This window comes from Lepus europaeus, chromosome 6 (genome assembly GCF_033115175.1).
Source record: "Lepus europaeus isolate LE1 chromosome 6, mLepTim1.pri, whole genome shotgun sequence".
In the NCBI taxonomy this organism is placed as follows: Eukaryota; Metazoa; Chordata; class Mammalia; order Lagomorpha; family Leporidae; genus Lepus; species Lepus europaeus.
Genome location: NC_084832.1, coordinates 62340702 through 62354990, shown reverse-complemented (window position 1 = coordinate 62354990; position 14289 = coordinate 62340702). Strand labels below are relative to the sequence as shown.

The window sequence follows — 14289 nt, the reverse complement described above, 5'->3', positions numbered from 1 at the left end:
TGCAAATTTGAGTGAGGTGAAGCGGAGACATGAAGCATGCTCTTCCCATTAGAGGGCAGTGAAGCAGCGGTCACTTTTTCTCTGCCAGCTTTCTGAGATGGTGTGTGGTATGAGGCAAGCCTTGGACATGACCAATAGGGGAGTCAAGGACTAAGTTCTCCAGCCTCGTTTCATTCAGAAGATCTCAGAAGGCAGTATGTCTCTTCTCTGTTGACTCCCCATCCTCATGCCATTGAACTAAGCAGAGTCGCCCAAAGTCAGGTTTCTCAGTCCCTGAAAGGGGCCTCCTTGACTCAGAAGGAGCATTCCCTGGAGAACAAGTGCCCATGTCTGAAGGAGCCACAATTGAGGAAGAAGCTGTGGTGTATGGAGTTCATCTTTGCCTAAAGGAGGCTACACAAGCCTGCAGGTATTCCAGTGTCAGTTCAGAGCCAGACCATGAGTTTGCTGGTCTAAATAGTGATGCTTCTTCCTCTCATAAGCTTCTCTGTTATAACTCCTCATGGCTCCAGTTGCTCTAATGCTGTGAAATATTCACCTTCCATTGCCCAACACCCCCCATTTCTTCTGTCACCTACATGAAATCAATGCTTGCCTCTTATTGTGTGGTTCTCCTCTGTTACTACACTGAAACTGCCATATTAAGCCTTAGTTATATATATACAAATCTCATAATGAATATAAATTTTCTGTATGTAAAATTGCCATTCACATTTCATTTTAATCAAAATTGCATCTAGAACTTACATTTTAAATAATTATTGAAAGTAGATTGCTTAATTGGAATGAGTCAAATAATATGCACTTTAAATATATTCTTATCTTCCCTTGTGAGGGACAAACTTCTTTTTTATATTGCAGGAGGAAGCAATATTTTTCTGATCGATTTAACACCTTAGATGCTGTCATTATTGCAATAACTCTCGTGATTGATACCATTTACTTCTTTTTTGACCTAAGAATTCTGAAAGACATACCAAGGTCAGTTTTTAAATTTTTTTTTTGTATTTTCTGTGGCATTTATTCCATATGGTCTTTTTAACTTGGAATATTCTGATTCTGTACTAAATAAGCTACTTAAAAATGAAATCTTAGATAAATTTCCACATATTTCAAACCTTTGATTTTAGCATAGGCAAAATTTGAAAGACTTTAATCCTGAGTCTCAAGGAACAGCAAACAAAACAGAAAACCCAGAAGTGATATGCATAGCGATGCAGAGGTGGTTTTGCAGTACAGTTATCGTAGAAATGAGGAAAGTTGAGCCAAAGTTAGAACTGTTCAGGATTAGGAAATTAATTATTTTTTACTGGAGCAATGAGGAAAAGAAGCAAATATGATTTGGGATGCACATATAGTAGGAGGGAGCTCACCAGGCTTATCCATTAGTCAAATAGCTGACTTTCTTCTATACTCCAGCTTTGATGAGGCTTCAGTTCAGACCCAATTAACTGTGTTATGTGTTAGGCTTTGGAGTTGTTTAAAAATAACAAGCCATGGAAGGAGGGGAGGGAGGAAAGTGCCACCATAGTCCTAAATCCTAAATCTGTATGTATGAAATATATGAACATTTTACAGCTTAAATAGAATTTAATAGAATAAAATAGCATGAGTAAATGTGGTCCTCTATAAGCAACCTGAGCATTACTTGAGGGCTTACTAGAAATGCTAGGAGAAAAACACCTTGGTCCCCATTCCATACCTACTAAATCTGTATCTCTGGGGCCCAAGCAGTCTATCTTTAAATAAGCTCTTCCAGATGATGCATTTATGTGTGCCCAAGTTAGAGAAGTACTAGTCCAGAATATCAGTTCCCAGCTAGCGCACTTGGGAAGGGTGTCAATCTGCTATCTGCCTGATGTTCATTAGCAGTGGTAGTGAGCCTATGTTACTGAGGGGAATAACACTGTTGAATAATAAGTTTGTTTTGATGGGGAAAACTTGAATATTTCTTAAACTGTAAATGTTGAATAAACAAATTCTAAGAACGTATTACTATTTTTCTAGGCTGAATTTCTCAACTTTATCATTATGGGCATTTAAAGTCAGATAATTCTTTGTTATGGGGAAGGGGGCAATTTTATTCATTGTATGGTATTTGGTAACAATCCTGGCTTTTATCCACTAGATGTGAGTAGCACCCCATACCAGCAGCTGTGACAATCCAAAATGTTTCCAGCCAATGCCAGGTTCCCCTGTGTGGGTGGCCAGAAGTAGATGGCATACGTGCCCCTGGTTAAGAACCACTGCTCCAGACTTTGTCCATGCTGATAAAATCCTGTTTCTGAAACAAAAATTGATCTTTTAAATGTTTGTTAGGCTGGCTGTTCTGCTTCGACCTCTACGCCTTGTAATTTTGATAAGAGTTTTCCATCTGGCTTACCAAAAAAGACAACTTGAAAAGCTGACCAGAAGATTGGTGAGTGGGCAAAACATGAGTTTTGGGACATAATGGCAAGGGTTGTAGATACCTATATAATGTTCTCTACTTCTAAGTTGATTTGTGTTTTACAAATAAGTTAATGACTGTTTTGAACTCTCAGGTTTCAGGAAACAAAAGGCGATACAACAGAGATGGATTTGACCTAGATCTCACTTACGTAACTGGTTTGTGAAGCTTAGCTGTTAATTTACTTACATTAATGTCCTATTTTTCTTGTGTGCAGTTAAATTTTTCTTTTTCTTTTACCCATTCTAAGCCATTTTCATCCCAGGTTTTCTTTCCCCACAAACACATATGCCAGTGGGGTGGTATGACATATCTGTAGTTCAACCCTCACAATAGAAGATCACCATGTCATACCAAATCAGGAATACTTGCCTGCTGTACAGAAAGTTGAATGATTTCTTCTGATGCCATTTGAGTTTCTTGAGAATTTATTAAGTTCTGATAGTTCTCTCTGGTCATACAGATTCCAGAGAGCCCTCTTTCCTTCCTAGAACTCCAGAGATGGAGGCCACTGCTTTGTAGGTCTTAAGTCTTCTGAGTCAGGAGTGTTGAAACCCTGGAAGTTCCCACCATCACTGAAACCCAGACCTCTCAGTTTTCCTCTGGTGCTTCACAGGGTGCTCTGGAATGAGCCCAACACAACTCTGGCATATTATTAGAATCAACTGAGTCTTAGATCGCCATGACAGTTTATTGGTCATTATCTTGGATGATTTAGTATATTCTCTTGATTATCCAGAGTCTGGGTTAGCTTTTTTCTGTGAACCTCAATCTTGAAAGTTTTTTTCAAAGTTTCCGTTACTGTATTTGAAAGGCAGAGTTACAGAGAGAGGGAGAGGGAAAGAGAGAGGAGGAGAATGAGGGAGAGAAAGAGAAATATCTTCCATTCCCAAGTTGGCTGCATTGGCTGGGGCTTGGCCAGGCCCAAGCCAGGAGCCAGGAGCTACATCTGGGTCTCCCACATGGGTGGCAAAAGATCATGTACTTGTGCTATCTTCTGCTGCTTTCCCAGGTGCATTACTAGGGAGCTGGATCAGCAGTGGGGCAGCTGGGATTCAAACTGACACCCATATGGGATGTCAGTCTCACAGGAAGCCGCTACACCCAATATACCACTAGGCCAACCCCTTGAAGGTTCTTTTCAGGACCGGCACCCTGGCTCACTTGGTTAATCCTTTGCCTGCAGAGCCGGCATCCCATATGGGTGCTGGGTTCTAGTCCCAGTTGCTCCTCTTTCAATCCAGCTCTCTGCTGTGGCCCGGGAGGGTAGTGGAGGATGGCCCAAGTGTTTGGGCCCCTGCAGCCACTTGGGAGACCAGGAGGAAGCACCTGGCTCCTGGCTTTGGTCGGTGTAGCTCCAGCTGTAGTGGCCATTTGGGGGGTGAACCAATAGAAGAAAGACCTTTCTCTCTGTCTCTCCCTCTTGCTGTCTGTCACATTAATAAATAACTGTCAAGTAAATAAATAAAAAAGAAATTGACTTAAAAAACAAAGTTCTTTTCTATTAAAAAAGTATCTAAACATACTTAAAATAAATTTTCATATATTATTTCATATCCTTAATCACATTCATAACAGTGACTATTTTGACTTTCAGATCGCATAATCGCCATGTCATTTCCATCTTCTGGCAAACAGTCTTTCTACAGGAATCCAATTAAGGTAAGGGTATTTATCTACTAAATACTCATTTCTCAGTGAACACAGATGTGGAGTCATAGTTTACTGTTGACCCAGGTTTGTTAGTATTCCTCTGAAATCTTACTCTCTAAGGTAAAACACCATAATGGATTGATATCATGTATTTTTTGCTGTATTTTAAGTAACAGCTATTATTTATTTTTTAAAATTACATATACACAAATATATATTCATTTTTAAAATAAATGAATCAAAATATCTCTATATTGCCATGCCTTATCTAAAATTTGATAGAATTTATCTTTTTCTTTCATGTATACACACAATAATACTATGTACTTTTGCATTTTTATATAATTCTTAGTTATACCATAATAATCAGAATGTTATTTAAAAGATATCTATTCAGAATTAGAATTAAATAAGAACTATATGTTAACTGGAAATTAATTATTTGGACAATACATAAAATAAAGCTGGCTAATCAGCTAATTTCCTCCTCTGGTGGCAGTAAACAATGCACATTTATTTATTTTTTTTGACAGGCAGAGTGGACAGTGAGAGAGAGAGACAGAGAAAGGTCTTCCTTTTTCTGTTGGTTCATCCTCCAATGGCCGCCGCGGCCGGCGCACTGCACTGATCCGAAGGCAGGAGCCAGGTGCTTATCCTGGTCTCCCATGGGGTGCAGGGCCCAAGCACTTGGGCCATCCTCCACTGCACTCCTGGGCCATAGCAGAGAGCTGGCCTGGAAGAGGGGCAGCCGGGACAGTATCCGGTGTCCTGACTGGAACTAGAACCCGGTGTGCCGGTGCTGCAAGGCGGAGGATCAGCCTGTTGAGCCATGGCGCCGGCCTAACAATGCACATTTAGAGTAGAGAATAATTTCAGTAGCCAGGCACACTTGGTGAACTGTCTAAAAACCATCCATGGCTTAGACATGACATGTACCTTCATATTCTGTGAATCTCCCCTAGAAAGCATGAATGAGAGACAAACAGAAGTAACAGACATTGTGTTCCTGCAACTAACTCCTAGGTCATTCCTAGGTTATGCTGGATAGTAAGATATGTGTCTGTCTCTTTTAGGAAGTTGTGAGGTTCCTGGATACCAAACATCCAAACCACTACCGTGTCTACAATCTATGCAGTATGTACATGACTTGATACTTTTCTACTATAGATAAAAAACAATTCTGTATATAAGAAGACAATTTCATTTCACATGTGATTTAATCATAAGCATTTGGTGGCAGTGAGGAGAGTGAGTTCAAAAGTATTGATCTTGCTCAGGTACATTTAATAGGAAGATCGAGCTCAGCAGCACAAAGTGCCCTTGAACAGAAGTAGGCCTGTTAGAACCTAGGAGGCAGAATTTGAGGTGAACCATTTTAGGGATGGTCCACTCCAGTGGTTTCAGGGTTAAGAAGACTTCCTATTTTCCTATTTTCCCTGACACATTGCATAGAGGACACAGACCAAAAAAAAAAGAAGAAAGAAAAAAAAAAAAAGAAAGAATTCTCTAAAAACAACTAAGTAGATGGGGGTGGGGAAGATGGTCATTTTTAGCCTTTGTTTATACTCCTGTGGGAACTGTGGTCTCACTTTTTACTTGTTGAATATTATGGTTAGCAGTGAATTACACCTGTGGTTATAGAATGGATAAAAATTATAAAAAAAAGGAAACTAAAACATTTACAGAAAATTAACAAATTATATCCCTAGGTTTTTGCTCTTGTCTCTCCTGGTTTTTTCCTCTATTTGTTTATTAAATGGACATTTTCAGAGGGAAAGCATTTTGGCCAGTTACATTGCCTTTGCTCCATTTTTTCCTGAATACCCTATAATAGTATAATGAATAGTCTGCTATAAAGCTAAAGTAAAGCCTATTGAACAAAAATCAGTTGGATTTAGATCACCTGAAATGGATAAGTCACTAATAATCTTACGTTTTTGAACTCTTAAGTTAGTTTTAGAGCAGTTAGAGCCACTCAGGATAGCTCCATTTGAGAGTGGATAAGGAACTTCCAAAAGAAAATTAATTTATTTGTAACTTCATAATTTATTATGTTATTAGGTATGAAAGTATGACATCTGTATGATTTACCTTAGGTGAAAAAGCTTACGATCCTGAACATTTTCATAACAGAGTCCAAAGAATCATGATTGATGATCATAATGTCCCTACTCTCAGGTAAGTTTTATGCCACACTGGCTGTCAGAAGAGGGCTAAATGCATTGGGCTTTATTCTTTTGGAAATATTTTAATTCAGCTAAAAGTCTTACTTTTAAAATCAGTGAGATGGTGGTGTTTGCCAAAGAAGTAAATATGTGGCTGGCTCAAGACAAGGAAAATGTCGTAGTGATTCACTGCAAAGGCGGCAAAGGTAATAGCACTTTTTCTTTTTTTCTAAATAAATTTAAAAGATATATTAAAGTATAAAACAAATTCATCTTACTATCAAACAATATGAGTAAGTTTTAAAATTTAGAATTTTTTTGAGATTTATTTATTTGAGAGGCAGAGTTACAGATAGAGGGAGAGACAGAGAGGTCTTCTATCCACTGGTTCACTCTCCATTTAGTTGAAATGGCCAGAGCTGGGCAGTTTGAAAGCCAGGAGGTAGGGCTTCTTCTGAGTTTCCCACATGGATGCAAGGGTCCTGGCTCATTATCAGAGAGCTAGATCAAAGTAAAGCAGCTGGTACTCGAACCCCTATAACATGTCAACACCAGCAGGCAGTGGCTTTACCGACTGCACCACAGCACCAGCCCCTTATATTGGAATTTTAAAAATTAAAATGGGGAAACTTAAAGATGGTGGCATAGCAACAGGACGATCCAAGTCACTGGGGGTAAAAAGAGATAGTAAACAAGGAGAGAAGATAAAAGCCGGACATAGAGCAGCAGGAAGTTCAAGACACAAAGCCCAGGAGACCAGCATGGACTCGGCAGGTCCATGCTGAAAGAGCGAATAAGAAAGGGAAGCAGCGATGGTACATTGGAGGTGTGGGTTCCGGTGGCTGGCCTCAGCCCCCAGTGGTCTAGGTTAGTTGGGAAATTGGGATCCCACAGAGCAGTGAATAGTAGTGGGAGGGGGAGATTGGCTAACTGCTTTTCAAGTTCCACACGGGGTAGGGGGGTGGGAGGTGTACCCCTCACCCACTCCACCCCACCTGGACCTGTAGCTGGCTCAGGGAAGCCATTTTGACTGTATACATATCCAAACATAAGCCTTAGCCTCCAGAGCACACACCCCTCGACAGCGGAGGCCACTCCACTATACCCCCTATCCAGGAATGAGGACCACAATATTTCAGAAGAATTTCTTCTCCACCACGCAAGCCGAACAATAAGTAAAAGCCCTGAATATTGAAAACTAGAGCCCATTCCATCAACTATTGAGAAGTGAGGCTGATCCCTGTAGGCGGGGCTAAGTAAACTGGAGCTCCTACAGCTTCCATCATGATTGACAAGTAAGCAGGGCTCCAGTAGATTGCTCTTTGTGCTTCCATGTGAAACGCACAAACACAGCAGCTCAAAACCAACAGAAGCCTTACAAGATAATTCCCCCCCCAAAAAGAAATTATATATATATATATATATATATATACACACACACACACACACACACAAATGCTGAAAAGCAAAGGATACATCCTAAATAGGAATAAGGAGTAAACTATGAGCCTCCCAAAGGAGCACTACAACTCCTCAATAACAGAAAGTAAAGATGAAGAGATCAAGCATATGCCAGAAATGGAATTTAGAACATTAATTGTCAGATTACTTAAATGATATCAGGAGCAAATTCACAATCTAAATGATCTACGTGGGTGCTTGGGCCATGGGTACTTGGGCCATCCTCTCCTGCCTTCCCAGTCCATAGCAGAGAGCTGGATCAGAAGTGGAGCAATTGGGACTCCAATCATTGCCCATATGGGATGCCAGCACTGCAGGCCATGGCTTTATCCCCTAAGCCACAGCACCAGCCCCTTGATTGCCTCTTCTTTCCACTGGGGGTCTCACTCACAGAGATCCTTCATGTAGGACACCCCCCCACACACACACACAGTGTCTTGGCATTCTATGCCTGAAATGTTATCATAGGCTTTTCAGCCAGACCAAACTGCCTTAAGGGCTGATTCTGAGGTCCAGAGTGCTTTTAAAGAGATTGGCATTCTATCAGTCTGCTTTGTGGACTGCTACCCATGTTGGAACATTCTCTCCTTTTAAATTCTATCTGTTATTACCAGACACATGATCTTATTTCTATGAGCCCTTTAACACTTAATCCTATCTATTTGATCATTTTAACAGTTAATATGATTACTTTGACAGTTAAGGTGGGATTTTTACCACCCAGGTTAATGGAATTGGGGTCCCATGGGAAGTTTTTATATGGTACACTTAGTAGTAAGTCTGTAGAATTGTGTACATAATTATGCAATTTTATAGCTACGGGCTTCCTCCTCCCTCTATTATTTCCACTTTTATTTTTAACTGAGATCTATTTTTACATTTGACTTTATACACATATAATTAATTCTGTGTTAGGTAAAGAGTTCAACCAATGGTATTAAGAAAGAAAACAAAATAATAAAACTGGTCCTCAACAGACAGAACAAGGGGTGTTCCTAGGATTGCTTTTCAAAGTGTCAGTTTCACTTTTATATGTTTCCTTTTAGGTGCTCTGTTAGTTATCACAGATCAGGGAGAACATATGTAATTTGTCCCTTTTGGACTGGTTTATTTCACTAAGCATGATGTTTTCTAGATTCACCCATATTGTTGCAAATAACTGGATTTCACCTTTTTATTTTTTTTCCCACTGTGTAGTATCCCTTGGAGTACATATCCCATAATTTCTTTATCCAGTCTTCAGTTGATGGGCATTTAGTTGATTCCATGTCTTAGCTATTGTGAATTGAGCTGCAGATAACATGGGGGTGCAGATAGCCCTTTTATTTGCTGATTTCATTTCCATTGGGTAAATTCCCAGGAGTGGGATCTCTAGGTCTTATGATAGGACTATATTGATTTCTAAGGCATCTCTAAACTGTCTTCCCTAATGGTTGATCAATAGCCTCCTTTTCAGGAAACTTCCTGCAAGAGCTGAAAAAATTCCTCTTTGGAAGTATGTGATTTAGAACAGTATTTGCAATGACAGGTTGAGAAAGCAGTTTAGTAGTTCATTCAACATTTTTTAAATGAGAGAAAATTTTGTGCATCTCAGGTAAAATGAGTAAGTTTGGAATTACGTAAAATAATTCAGTTCAGTATTTTTTTTGTTTGTTTTTTTATTAAACATTTATTTAATGAATATAAATTTCCAACGTACAACTTTTGGGTTACAATGGCTTCCCTCCTCCCATAACTTCCCTCCCGCCTGCAACCCTCCCCTTTCCCACTCCCTCTCTCCTTCCATTCACATAAAGATTCATTTTCAATTCTCTTTATATACAGAAGATCAGAATAGTACATATTAGGTAAAGATTTCAACAGTTTGCCCCATATAACAACATAAAGTGAAAAAACTACCATTGGAGTACTAGTTATAGCATTAAATAACAGTGTACAGCACATTAAAGACAGAGATCCTACATAATATTTTTTTAAAATTAATTAATTTTCTATGCCATTTCCAATTTAACACCAGGTTTTTTTTTTTTTCATTTCCAATTATCTTTATATACAGAAGATCAATTCAGTATATAATTAGTAAAGACCTCATCAGTTTGTACCCACACAGAAACACAAAGTATAAAAATACTGTTTCAGTACTAGTTATAGCATCACTTCACATTAGACAACACATTAAGGACAGATCCCAATGGGGTGTAAGTACACAGTGACTCCTGTTGCTGACTTAACAATTTGACACTCCTGTTCATGGCGTCAGTAATCTCCCTAGGCTCTAGCCATGAGTTGCCAGGGCTATGGAAGCCTTTAGAGTTCACTGACGTTGATCTTATTCCGATAGGGTCATAGTCAAAGTGGAAGTTCTCTCCTCCCTTCAGAGAAAGGTACCTCCTTCTTTGATGACCCTGTTCTTTCCACTGGGATCTCACTCACAGAGATCTTTCATTTAGGTCTTTTTTTTTTTTCATTTAGGTCTTTTTTTGTTCCATGATATCTTGGCTTTCCATGCCTACTATACTCTCATGGGCTCTTCAGCCAGATCCGAATGCCTTAAGGGCTGATTCTGAGGCCAGAGTGTTGTTTAGGACATCTGCCATTCTATGAGTCTGCTGTGTATCCTGCTTCCCATGTTGGATCCTTCTCTCCCTTTTTGAATCTATCAGTTAGTATTAGCAGACACTTGTCTTGTTTGTGTGATCCCTTTGTTTCTTAGACCTATCAGAGCCATCAATTGTGAGCTGAAATTGATCACTTGGACTAGTGAGATGGCATTGGTACATGCCACCATGATGGGATTGTGTTGGAATCCTCTGGCACATTTCTAACTCCACCATTTGCGGCAAGTCCGATTGAACATGTTCCAAATTGTACATCTCCTCCCTCTCTTTTTCCACTCTTAAATTTAACAGGGATCACTTTTCAGTTAAAATTTAAACACCTAAGAATAATTGTGTGTTAATTACAGAGTTCAACCACTAGTACTAGAACAACAACAACAACAAATACTAAAAAGGATAAAGTATTACATTGTTTATCTAGAGTCAGGACAAGAGCTGATCAGTTCATTGTTTCTTATAGTGTCCATTTCACTTCAACAGGTTTCCCATATGGTGCTCAGTTGTCACCGATCAGGGAAAACAAATGATATTTGTCTCTTTGGGACTGGCTTAATTCACTCAGCATGATGTTTTCCAGATTGCTCCATCTTGTTGCAAATGACCGGGTTTCGTTGTTTCTTACTGCTGTATAGTATTCTATGGAGTACATGTCCCATAATTTCTTTATGCAGTCTACTGTTGATGGGCATTTGGGTTGGTTCCAGGTCTTAGCTATTGTGAATTGAGCTGCAATAAACATTAATGTGCAGATGGCTTTTTTATTAGCCAAATTAATTTCCTTTGGGTAAATTCCAAGGAGTGGGATGGCTGGGTTGTATGGTAGGGTTATGTTCAGGTTTCTGAGGAAACTCCAGACAGACTTCCATAGTGGCTTAACCAGTTTGCATTCCCACCAACAGTGGGTTAGTGTCCCTTTTTCCCCACATCCTCTCCAGCATCTGCTGTTGGTAGATTTCTGAATGTGAGCCATTCTCACCGGGGTGAGATGGAACCTCATTGTGGTTTTGATTTGCATTTCTCTGATTGCTAGTGATCTTGAACATTTTTTCATGTGTCTGTTGGCCATTTGGATTTCTTCTTTCGAAAAATGTCTCTTGAGGTCCTTGGCCCATCTCTTAAGTGGGTTGTTTGTTTTGTTGTTGTGGATTTTCTTGATTTCTTTGTGGATTCTGGTTATCAACCCTTTATCTGTAGTATAGTTTGCAAATATTTTTTCCCATTCTGTTGGTTGCCTCTTCACTTTCCTGACTGTTTCTTTTGAAGTACAGAAACTTCTCAATTTGATGAAATCCCAAATGTTAATTTTGGTTTTGACTGCCTGTGCTCCTGGGGTCTTTTCCAAGAAGTCTTTGCCTGTGCCTATATATTGCAGGGTTTTTCCAATGCTCTCTAATAATTTGATGGTTTCAGGTCGTAGATTTAAGTCTTTAATCCATGTTGAGTGAATTTTTGTGTAAGGTGATAGGTATGGGTCTTGCTTCAAGCTTCTGCACGTGGAAATCCAATTTTCCCAGCACCATTTATTGAATAGACTTTCCTTATTCCAGGGATTAGATTTGGATCTTTGGTCAAATATAAGTTGGCTGTAGGTGTTTGGATTGATTTCTGGTGTTTCTATTCTGTTCCATTGGTCTATCCATCTGTTTCTGTACCAGTACCATGCTGTTTTGATAACAACTGCCCTGTAGTATGTCCTGAACTCTGGTATTGGGATGCCTCCGGCTTTGTTTTTGTTGTACAAGATTGCTTTGGCTATTCGAGGTCTTCTGTGTCTCCATATGAATTTCAGCACCATTTTTTCCAGATCTGAGAAGAATGTCTTTGTTATCTTCATTGGTATCGCATTGAATGTATAAACTGCTTTTGGGAGAGTAGACATTTTGATGATATTGATTCTTCCAATCCATGAGCATGGAAGATTTCCTCATTTTTTGGTATCCTCTTCTATTTCCTTCTGTAAGGTTTTGTAGTTTTCATCGTAGAGATCTTTAACGTCTTTGGTTAAGTTTATTCCAAGGTATTTGATTGTTTTTGTAGCTATTGAGAATGGGATTGATTTTAGAAGTTCTTCCTCAGCTGTGGCATTGCCTGTGTATACAAAGGCTGTTGATTTTTGTGCATTGATTTTATATCCTGCTACTTTGCCAAACTCTTCTATGAGTTCCAATAGTCTCTTAGTAGAGTTCTTTGGGTCCCCTAAATAAAGAATCATATCATCTGCAAAGAGGGATAGTTTGAGTTCTTCCTTCCCAATTTGTATCCCTTTAATTTCTTTTTCTTGCCTAATAGCTCTGGCTAAAACTTCCAGAACTATATTGAAGAGCAGTGGTGATAGTGGGCATCCCTGTCTGGTACCAGATCTCAGCGGAAATGCTTCCAACTTTTCCCCATTCTATAGGATGTTGGCCGTGGGCTTTTCGTATATTGCTTTGATTGTATTGAGGAATGTTCCTTCCATACCCAGTTTGCTTAGAGTTTTCATCATGAAAGGGTGTTGTATTTTGTCAAATGCTTTCTCTGCATCTATTGAGATAATCATATGGTTTTTCTTCTGCAGTCTGTTAATGTAGTGTATTACGTTGATTGTTTTGCGAATGTTGAACCATCCCTGCATACCAGGGATAAATCCCACTTGGTCTGGGTGGATGATCCCTCTGATGTGTTGTTGCCTTCTATTGGCCAGAATTTTATTGAGTATTTTTGCATCTATGTTCATCAGGGATATTGGTCTGTAGTTCTCTTTCAATGTTGCATCTTTTTCTGGCTTAGGAATTAAGGTGATGGTGGCTTCATAGAAAGAATTTGGGAGTTTTCCCTCTTTTTCAATTGCTTTGAATAGTTTGAGAAGAATTGGAGTTAGTTCTTCTCTAAATGTCTGGTAGAACTCAGCAGTGAATCCATCTGGCGCTGGGCTTTTCTTTGTTGGGAGGGCCTTTATTACTGTTTCAATTTCTGTGTCAGTTATTGGTCTGTTTAGGTTTTCTATGTCTTCCTGGCTCAATTTAGGTAGGTTGTATGTGTCCAAGAATCTGTCCATTTCTGATAGATTTCCCTGTTTGCTGGCATACAAGTCCTTGTAGTAATTTCTGATGATTCTTTTTATTTCTGTGGCGTCTGTTGTTACGTTTCCCTTTTCATCTCTGATCCTATTGATTTGGGTCTTTTCTCTTCTTTTTTTAGTTAGTTGGGCCAATGGGTCGTCAATTTTGTTTATTTTTTCAAAAAACCAGCTCCTCGTTTGGCTGATTTTTTGTAATTTTTTTTTGGATTCAATCCTGTTGATTTCTTCTTTGATTTTAATTATTTCTCTTCTCCTACTGGGTTTGGGTTTGGTTTGCTGCAGATTTTCTAGATCCTTGAGATGACTTGAAAGCTCATCTATTTGGTGCCTTTCCAATTTCTTGATGTAGGCAGCTATTGATATAAACTTTCCTCTTAACACTGCTTTTGTTGTATCCCATAGGTTTTGGTATGTTGTGCTGTTATCCTCATTTACTTCCAGAAAATTTTTGATTTCTCTTTTAATTTCTTCTATGACCCATTGTTCATTCAGGAGCATGTTGTTCAATCTCCATGTGTTTGCACGTGTTCTAGGGATTCCCGAGTTGCTAATTTCCAGTTTCATTCCTTTGTGGTCTGAGAAGCTGCATGGTATGATTCTAATTCTTTTGAATTTGCTGAGACTTGCTTTATGGCCTACTATGTGGTCAATCCTAGAGAAGGTTCCATGTACTGCTGAGAAGAATGTAAAGTCCTTAGATGTAGGATGAAATATTCTGTAGATATCTGTTAGATCCATTTGGGCTATAGTGTCATTTAAATCTATTGTCTCCTTGTTGATCTTCTGTCCTGTTGATCTGTCTATCTCTGAGAGTGGAGTATTGAAGTCCCCCAGTACTATTGTATTGGGGTCTAAGTCTCCCTTTAAGTCCCTTAACAAGTC

The 14289-nt window shown here is 39.2% G+C and overlaps 1 protein-coding gene across 1 annotated transcript in view; it reads left to right on the top strand.

The window, feature by feature from the left end:
- LOC133762097 (phosphatidylinositol 3,4,5-trisphosphate 3-phosphatase TPTE2-like) overlaps positions 1-14289 on the top strand; it is a 110750-nt gene that overhangs the window by 64790 nt on the left and 31671 nt on the right. Inside the window, exons 15-21 of the mRNA XM_062195171.1 lie at positions 862-981; positions 2320-2419; positions 2544-2607; positions 4047-4111; positions 5176-5236; positions 6199-6280; positions 6385-6473. Coding sequence (XP_062051155.1) covers positions 862-981; positions 2320-2419; positions 2544-2607; positions 4047-4111; positions 5176-5236; positions 6199-6280; positions 6385-6473 — 581 coding nt within the window. The remainder of the gene's footprint in view (positions 1-861; positions 982-2319; positions 2420-2543; positions 2608-4046; positions 4112-5175; positions 5237-6198; positions 6281-6384; positions 6474-14289) is intronic.